Source organism: Bidens hawaiensis, unplaced genomic scaffold (genome assembly GCF_021521415.1).
Source record: "Bidens hawaiensis isolate Kalapana, Puna unplaced genomic scaffold, B.hawaiensis_p1.1 tig00000512_1, whole genome shotgun sequence".
Classification (NCBI taxonomy): Eukaryota; Viridiplantae; Streptophyta; class Magnoliopsida; order Asterales; family Asteraceae; genus Bidens; species Bidens hawaiensis.
The window spans coordinates 4,914,416-4,923,509 of NW_027491033.1; the positions used below are offsets into that span (position 1 = coordinate 4,914,416).

The window sequence follows — 9,094 nt, forward strand, 5'->3', positions numbered from 1 at the left end:
TTTTTCTCCATTTTATATCCATTTTATACACAAATCATACCCAAAGTCTTACAAAAAATTAACAAAATGAATCCTAGAAACAACCCGAACCAATCGAACTACCAATTCCCTGGTTTTGGTCAAACGTATGGTTCGCAATCGAGCCAACCGAACCAACCGAACTACCAATTCCCTGGTTTCGGTCAAACGTATGGTTCGCAATCGAGCCAACCGAACCAACCGAACTTACAATGGAACCCGATGAACCCGAACCAACCGAGCTATCCGTATCAATTTTTCGACCCGAACCTAAACATGTACGCCAACTTTCACAGCCCCCAAAACACAATGCCGGCGTTCGGGTCTACACCACCGGAGTCGGAGCTGGTGACGGTGCCGGAGACGCAAACGGAACGGGCTTCCGGTTCAAGCAAAAAGGCGACCCGTAAACACAAAAAGAAACAACCGGGGGAGCCGATGGCGCAACGGGATCCATACAAGCATTGGACCGAGGAGGAGGAGGTGGCCCTCGCAAGGGCTTGGATCGTCATTTCGGAGGATCCCGACGTCGGTAAGTTTTTTAATATTAAGTATTTATTAAAAATGTATTTAGTGTTTATTAAAATGTATACTAATTGTGACAAATAATTTTAATTTGTAGCTAACTTTCAAGCCACCAGGATGTTTTGGAAGAAAGTCTTTGAAGCTTGGCTCGTGATAACCAATAAACCCGAAGACTACCGGGGAAAAGAAGCGGTTCAAGCCCACTGGAAGGGGCTTAACGCCGATTGTCAAAAATTTGCCGGGATAATTAATCGGTTGCAAGGGCCCGGCTGACGTAGCGGGCATAACGACGGCGACATTATAACTCAAGTCTTGAGCGACTTTCGAGCTCAGGGCCAAACTTTTGGGCGGCCCTGGAAAACGTTCAAGTATTTGAATTGTTGGAAAAAACTACGCGGGTGCGCGAAATGGAGCGGGCACCAACCGTTCCCGTCGCCCGACGAGCCGGCTCATCCCGACAATCAAAAAGGTCGAAGACATCGTCGTCGACAAATCCGAGCACACCAAACACACCCTCCGATGCTCGTAGCTTCTTCCTGGACGACACGGTCAATTTAGCCGACGATGTTGATATAGACGACGATGAAGAGGTAGAGGAGTTGCCTCGACCACGCGGGAGATCGAGAAAAAATAAGGGGGAAGGTTTGTCGTCAACACGATTCAATACGGAGCCTGTTGAAAAAAACGAGTTGGTCGGTCGTTTGGAAACAAATGTCACCGTAATAGGAGCCGACCTTAGAGCATCCAACAAACAACAAGAAAAGCTGAACCAGACGTTGGAATTAAAACAAATGAAAGATGACTACGAATCCCTCAAAGCGGAGGGGTTTCACGAGGAAGCCGCATTATTGTTTCAACGACGACGTGAAAAAATGCGCGAATATTACGGATATTAGTTTCTTTTTTTTAGTTATGTTTTTTTTTAATTTTTTTCTTTAGTTATGTTTTTTAATATTTTTAGTTATGTATTTTTTTTAGTTATGTTTTTTTGTATTTCTTTTTAATTTTAATGCATTTTTATTTAATTATTAAAATAAATTGGTTTTTATTTAATTAGTTTAATTATAAAAAGAAAATAATAAAAAAAGACACTGTAAGCCCAACTTGTAGCTCCTACACCATTACACCCCAAAAACAAATTTTCACTCCATGCTGACTGGGCGCCACGTGTCACAATTCGTCCCCGATTGTAGCCCCTCCCATACCCTACACATGACCTAAAGATGAATTAAAACATTTATAATCACCTATGATTGGAGATCTTCAACAAGGCCTATAAAACCCAAAAATGAAAAAGACAAAACATATGTTATGCGGTACTTGGTAGTAACTAGTGGTTAATCCTTCTATGAAATTGTCATTGTCGTCGATGATATGTGGTAGGCCGTTTGGTACATAACCAAGTTCACATATATAAGCGCTGTAAAAGAAACTCTTAGACCGTGTGTAGTAAATTAACGCCAATGCCATCACCCTTACGTCCCACTGCACGGTGTTTGGAATCATGAGGCTTGTAGTACGCATGTTCTCTCAACTTCATCAACCCGATAAAACAACTTACACTTACAACGCACTGATACAATCCCATCTCTCAAATTCAAATTCAAATCCACTCCCACAAACAGCTTTCGAAATATTCGTCAAGATGAAAAGACACGGGATCAATTGCGATAATTACACATACCCATTTGTGTTAAAGGCGTGTAAGATGATACGTGGACTGTGGGAAGGAAAACAAGTTCATGCAGAGGTTGTAAAAAATGGGTTTTTTAATTCGGATGTTTTTGTGCTAAACGGGTTGATTGGAATGTACTGCAAGTGTCGCCAGATGAGGTGTTCAAGGGCTGTGTTTGACTGGTTTGATGACAAGGATTTGGTGTCTTGGAATTTGATGGTGAGTGGGTATGTAGAGTGTGGTGATATGGTGGAAGCACACAAGGTGTTTGATGAAATGCCTCAAAGAGATGTGGTTTCTTGGTCGGCTATGATTGATGGGTATGGCAAGGTTTGCCTAGTAATCTTTAACTAAAACAGTATTTTTGTGTTATTTGATACCGATTCATGTGTGTGGTTTCGTGTTCTTTTGCAGAAAAAAGGTGATGTGATGCGTGCCCGTATGCTGTTCGACGAAATGCCTAAACGAGACTTGGTGTCGTGGAACACGATGATGGATTCGTACACGAAGGTAGGCGATATGGTAGCAGCTCGGGAGCTATTTGATGTAATGGAACACAAGAGTCTAGTTTCATGGAGCATAATTATAAACGGATACACGCGTCACCATAATCCTGTAGAAGCATTGAATGTCTTCAATCAAATGCTTTCTTGTAACATAAAACCAGATAAGTTCTGCATTGTGAGTGCAATATCATCTTGTGCACAATTGGGTGCACTTGATCAAGGAAGATGGATCCACATGTACGTCAAAAAGAACAAAATTACATGCGATATAGTGGTTAATACATCCCTTATTGACATGTACATGAAATGTGGTAGCGTTGAAGAGGGTCGGGTCATTTTTAATAGCATGTCTGAGAAAAAATTGGTTACTTGGAATGTTATGATTTCTGGGCTTGGTGTGAATGGTTTTGGAAATGAAGCTTTGACTTATTTTGGTCAAATGGAGGAAAAACGAATCGATGTGGATGATTTGATATATGTGAGTGTGTTATCTGCTTGTAGTCATGGTGGGTTTGTAGCAAAAGGAGTTGAGATCTTTAATAGAATAAGAAACCCGAAAGTTGAACATCATGGATGCTTGATTGATCTTCTTGTTCGGGGTGGAAAATTGGATCAAGCATTGAGCTTTATAGTGTCGATGCCAATGGAACCGAATAAAGATTTGTGGGGTTCGCTTCTTTTGGGGTGTCGGGTGCAAAAGAATGTTAGGTTAGGTGAATTTGTGGTGAATAAGATTAAGGAATTTGGCGGTGATGATAGTGGGGTTTATGTTTTGATGTCGAATATTTATGCCGATAATGGAATGTGGGGTGAGGTGATGAAGATGAGGGTGGTTCTGTTGGAGAAAGGGGTGGTCAAGGAGGGTGGGAAGAGTGTGATCGAGACGGCTGATGGCGGTGTTGTGGAGTTTGTTAGTGGTAAAAATAATCGGTTGGTTATAAATGATGACATGGAACATGTCCTTTGGAGCTTGTCCAAAATGATGGATTTGGATAGGTTACAATAGGTATTTGAAATTGTTTTAACAAGGTAAGAAACTTTCATTACAAATATGTAACTTGGTAGTTTGATTTGATGATGAGCAATTTATTAATCTTGTTTACTTGTCATTTTAAAAAGCTTAACTCAAAACGTAAACAACCGTCCGTTTCAATAACGAAAGTGTTACGCTTGAGTGAATAGTGAGGCCGTAACTGAAATTTCTGTAAACTCGCGATCCGATGAAAACCAGAATGTGACCTACCAATATATGAAAAATTAATAAATGAAGATGTCTATTTTTCTATTATATGGTAAAAATTAATAAATGATTCATTCCCAAGCAATAAATCATTCCATTTCCTTTATGATTGCTGCATATCAAAAGCTACCTTATAGAAATAAGTTATCATACTTGATGTTTAAAAGAAAGAGAATTCTATTAATGTCAATGGTTTTACACATTACATAGAATTTTAGAAAATGTTTTACAAAAATAGCATTTGCACTTTGAACCCTTCAAACTTTCACAACAAAAGACCTTCAACTTTCTCTTAATTCCATTCAAGCCCTCTCAGAATGATCCATTGTTCAGTGACATCCTAAAGACATGCATGAATGTGATGTACATGTACCAAATATTCATCTTCTGTTTTCTTGATCCAAAAGCATGGAGAAGTTCTTGGTTCTTCCATCATCTTACACATTATATTTGCATTATACACCCTTTTGAATATTTACAATGTAGGACCCTCAGCTTCTCTTATTTGACATTCAGTCCCTATATCTAGAACTTTTTCACATTGTATACCCCCAATATTTTATTCAACTAGAAGCAAGAACTAAGGAGAACCAATAACTCTCTTGGTTCTCTTCTCCCATCATCTTACATATTTACATTCACATTGTATACTCTTCCCTTTTGTATATGTACAACGTAAGACCGCCAACTTCTCTTATTTCACATTCAGTCCCTCTACTCTAGAACTTGTTCATATATACCCCGATATCTTTTATTCAACTAGAACCAAAAACTAAGAAGAATCACTATCTTGCGTCGATTCATCCGAACTAGTATAACCCGATGGATCATCTTTGTTAGACGGAAACAACTTATCGCGCCCTAACTGATCTTCTGTTTGGTTTTTCTTTGCTTCCGACGCGGCTGTTCTTCTTATATCATTACACACGGTATCCAAAAGTATCAAGAAATCCTTAACAACAACAAACAAATGTAAACCCTCGTCTTTTCTCGACTTGCCATGAAAATAATCACCAGTGCTCTTCACGAGAGCCATCACTCGCTTCTCCTCTTCCAACAACCACATGATCTCGTCTTCTGCCCGGCCCACAAACTCGGTCAGAAACTTCTGGAACTCACTCTCTTCCTCCAAGGTTTTCATTTCATTGTTTAGGAAATCTTTTGTTTTCCTTAACATATTTCCTAGTTTCAAAACAGCTGATGTTAAGGTTTCACCATCAATAAGTGCTGCCTTTTTAACATTTTCAAGTTCCTCACTTAACTTTGAAACAACCTCTAGACCGTACCCTTGGTATTGTTCCGAGGATGAACTTTTTTCTCTCCGGGCAGCTTTATTTCCTTCTGACCGGATCATTTCTTGGACCACGAACGACAACAATGTGGTCTTGCCATCGGTGCCTCTGACATCTGAGAGCTTTAATAATGTGTCGAGTTTGAATGCCTGGGCCCCACCGCGAAACGTACCCACGTTCATACGGTTTCCTGTTTTGAGAACTGCTTCTAGAAGTTTCAGGAAGACTCTGCTGTTTCTTAAGGTTGTGCAGGCTACCTCTAAAGTTGCAAACGACTCTTTAACGGAAGAGGATTCCTCGTTAAGTGACGCGATAAATAATAAAGCTTCGAGACGTTTGAATGCAAACGGGATATCGACCAGTACTTTAAGAAAACGTTCTGACGTTCCGAGAAGCTCAAGATCCCCGTTATATGACCGGAGTTTAAGTTCTTCGTCACGGGTTGGTGCCATTTTTAACAAAGTTGAAATAAATTCGACCGGAAGCTCGTTACCTGATGCATGTTGTATTAATATTTTATGGAACATCTTTATCGTATATATAACTTGAAGAGGGTTCAGAAAGAGTTACCTTCCATGATGGCATCAGAGACTTCTTGTTTTGTTATATTTAATGCTTTTAAAAGAATAGCCAAATTCTGTGCCTTTTTAGGCTCGATAATCTGAATCAATTTGGGATGGTTTTGTAGTATTGGTGCGGCTTTTCCACTCTCGTTCTTTTGAGGACCCGTACCATACCCGAATAGATCTTCCATCATCTCCTCATTGAACCTGTCCGTTAAGAAGCATAATTAGTTACAAGCCGTAGTTAGTAGATAGTGTAAATAAGTGTAGTTAGTGGTTGAGAGTCTTACTGGAATGATCCGGCTTTGATATCATGCCACACAATTGACCGGTTAGGACTAGTATTGACTTTATCCCAGAAAAACGGTTTTAACTTTGCTTTATTGGCATCAGAATCTGCAGTGTCATCATCTTCATTGGTAGATTTGCCAGGTGGAGGTGGCTTTGCCATTGGTGGATTAGGCACATTAGCAGCCTTCTTGGGTGGTGGTGGCGGGGGTTGTGGTGCTTCAGGGGCGGGAGGTGGCGGCGGTGGTGGTGGAGGTGGAGTTGGAGGTGGCGGTGGTGGAGGTGGAGGTGTAGGTGGTGGTGGGGGCGGAGGTGGCGGCGGAGGTGGTGGCGGTGTTGTCGTTGGAGGTACGGCTCCTCCTGGTTGAAATGGTAATGATCCATCCTCTGATACTTGAGCTTCAGGCATGGAAGCACCTTTGGTTGATACATTGTTTGCCACATCTCTTGTACCTCCTGCTTTTTTAGATCTCCACAAGGAACCTGTAACACAAAATTATTTAAAGGCGCATCCAAACACCCTGTGTTTATTTAAAAACTGGATAGTTTTAATTTCTAGTTGAAAGAAGAAACTACGCCTTGACCTTCTTGACGTCAAACAAACAGTTTTTGGATGTCAAATTTCATGATTATGTTATGTTTCAACAAAGAACAGTCAACAGAATTTAAACTTTATAAGGAAAGTGAAGCATGTCAGTAATTGTTGGCATGGTGAAATAAAAAAAATCAATGCAATTTAAAATTTTTGAAAAGTCATACGTTTGACCTGAAATGTCAAAGTTCATTATAGGAACAAAAGAAAAGGTTTGCAGCTGAGTAGTTACCAGTAGCAAAAAGACCACGCTCCCTGCTCCCATCATTATGTCTCCTTCTCTTTCTTAGTTTAAAGAAGCAAACCAAACACAATGAGAGAATAGCTAAAGCTGCCACTATACTTGAAGATATAGCAATGATCAACAATTTACGCTCTTTGCCATTGTCTTTCTGCGGCAAATCCAGGGACTTTTCGGTCTTTTCTTGGGGATCAGGATCCATATCTATATCTGGTGACGGTTTAGGCACACGCCTTGGAGGTCCAGGCCTACTGGGAGCCCCTGTCGAAGACGGGGCCCCATCATTCCCCCCTTTAGGAGGCAGGGCCCCTCTAGGAGGAGTAGGGGTTGGAGGCATGGCCCGTCTAGGAGGAGTCGGGATTAGAGGTGGGGACCTTCCAGGAGGAGTCAGGATTGGAGGTGGGGTTCCTCTAGGAGGAGACGGGGGCACTTTGGGAGGAGTCGGGGACCGTCTCGGAGGAGTAGGGACCCTTCCGGGGGGAGTCGAGATGGGAGGCAAATTCCCTCTAGGAGGAGCCGGGGTGGGAGGTGCGGCACCTCTAGGAGGAGAAGGGGCCCCTCCAGGTGGAGTTGGGATTGGAGGCGGGACCCCTTTAGGAGGAGTAGGCATTGGAGGTGGAGTCCCTCCAGGAGATGGGATTGGAGACGGGACTCCTCTAGGAGGGGTAGGATTTGGAGGCACAGCCCCTCCAGGAAGAGTTGGGATTGGAGGCGAGACCCCTCCCGGAGGGGCTGGGTTTGGAGGCGGAGCCCCTCCCGGAGGAGTAAGGTTTGGAGGTTGAGCCCCTCTAGGAGGAGTAGGGTTTGGAGGTATAGCCCCTCCGGGAGGAGTTGGGACTGGAGGCGGGACCCCTCTACGAGGAGCCGGGGCAACTTTAGGAGGAGTAGGGGCCCCTCCAGGAGGAGTAGGGTGTGGAGGCGGAGCCCCTCCAAGAGGAGTAGGGTGTGGAGGCGGAGCCCCTCCAGGAGGATTTGGGATTGGAGGGGGGACCCCACTAGGAGGATTAGGGGTTGGAGGTGGGGCACCTCTAGGAGGATTAGGGGTTGGAGGTGGGGCACCTCTAGGAGGAGCAGGGGGGCCTCCAGGAGGAGTTGGGATTGTTGGCGCCGGGGCTCTATTTGGAGGTAATGGGGGAGCGGGGGGCTCCACCACGGAGATGGACCACTAGCCGGCGCTGGCACAGGCGCTGGGACTTCAACCCATGGATCACGGCGGCGTCTCCGCCTACGTCGCCGCCGCCTCTTTCGTCGACGGTATTTTGGTTTAAGAATTCTACCATTCAACCTCCCATATAGCCGTCATCCTTTACAAGAATTCTTCTCAACAACTCTACATGAGAGTCTGTATAATACTTTGTCACTTCTGGTAAATCAAATTTAATATACTCAATAGCTTCTGTAATTTGTTCAAATCCTTTCTTACACAATGCTGAAACTTGTTCACCCTGTACACATACAACACCTTGATTATCATACTCAATCCAAAAAACTAACAAAAACAACAACAATAGTAATAAATAATAATCATATTTCTAACTATGAGGATAGGGTGTATAGAGGAAGTGAAGAATCATAAAATATTATTTCCTTGTATATTATGGTTGTATGAAGCTGCTTTTTCCAGGATTCTGCGGTTACCATCACCGAAATCGGCCACGGATAAAACAAAAAAAGCTACAAAAATACCTAAACAACATAAGCACCTGGCATCCACTGGCTATAAGACTTCTTAATCTACATTCCAGTTCCATCAATATACAATCACCCCATATTAATTTCAATAATAATCCATGGGCCAATTCAACTAACTATCCTCGTTTGGCGCCAATTCATTCAGAATCTCCAAACGAATATTCGTGATGTTAGTTTCATAATGCAAAACAATAAAATATCACGAATCTGAATTAGAATAACCCTTATAATAAGCACGGGAATGTAATTCATGCCACGAATTCGAAGTGATTTGGGACACTTAAATGCTGAAACAGAGAGTCTAGTTGGATTAAATGTAGGTGCAATTGTGACGGATTTATTACGAAATAGCGTGTGAATTTTGAGAGGAAAAAACCTGTTTGTTAGAAGAAGATCCTCCTGAAGAAACTTCGCTCTTGGAAACTATTTTTGGGATGAAAGTGAGACGTGGCAGATTATTTA

General features: G+C 42.4%; 2 protein-coding genes across 2 annotated transcripts; one reads left to right on the forward strand and one right to left on the reverse strand.

Moving 5' to 3' along the window:
* The first annotated feature begins 2,047 nt into the window (after window positions 1–2,047).
* On the forward strand, window positions 2,048–3,730 carry LOC143630546 (pentatricopeptide repeat-containing protein At1g08070, chloroplastic-like). The gene is made up of 2 exons (XM_077099532.1): window positions 2,048–2,548; window positions 2,633–3,730. The coding sequence occupies exons 1-2, from the start codon at window positions 2,048–2,050 to the stop codon at window positions 3,728–3,730; spliced, it is 1,599 nt and encodes a 532-aa protein (XP_076955647.1).
* A 624-nt stretch (window positions 3,731–4,354) lies between these two features.
* Window positions 4,355–7,207, reverse strand: LOC143631758 (formin-like protein 5). Its single transcript, XM_077100414.1, has 4 exons — window positions 6,932–7,207; window positions 6,110–6,590; window positions 5,827–6,026; window positions 4,355–5,749 (listed from the first exon to the last, which is right to left on the reverse strand). The coding sequence occupies exons 1-4, from the start codon at window positions 7,140–7,142 to the stop codon at window positions 4,737–4,739; spliced, it is 1,905 nt and encodes a 634-aa protein (XP_076956529.1). The 5' UTR covers window positions 7,143–7,207; the 3' UTR covers window positions 4,355–4,736.
* Window positions 7,208–9,094: the final 1,887 nt, after the last annotated feature.

What these genes read in the sequence shown, in the direction of transcription:
- LOC143630546 (XM_077099532.1), top strand. Translation starts at nt 2,048, where the DNA reads ATGAGGCTTGTAGTACGCATGTTCTCTCAACTTCATCAACCCGATAAA. An exon ending in TGATTGATGGGTATGGCAAG is followed by an intron (nt 2,549 to 2,632) that starts GTTTGCCTAGTA and finishes GTTCTTTTGCAG; the next exon opens with AAAAAAGGTGATGTGATGCG.
- LOC143631758 (XM_077100414.1), bottom strand. Translation starts at nt 7,142, where the DNA reads ATGGATCCTGATCCCCAAGAAAAGACCGAAAAGTCCCTGGATTTGCCG. An exon ending in ATCAAAGCCGGATCATTCCA is followed by an intron (nt 6,027 to 6,109) that starts GTAAGACTCTCA and finishes CTTAACGGACAG; the next exon opens with GTTCAATGAGGAGATGATGG. An exon ending in CTCTGATGCCATCATGGAAG is followed by an intron (nt 5,750 to 5,826) that starts GTAACTCTTTCT and finishes AACATGCATCAG; the next exon opens with GTAACGAGCTTCCGGTCGAA.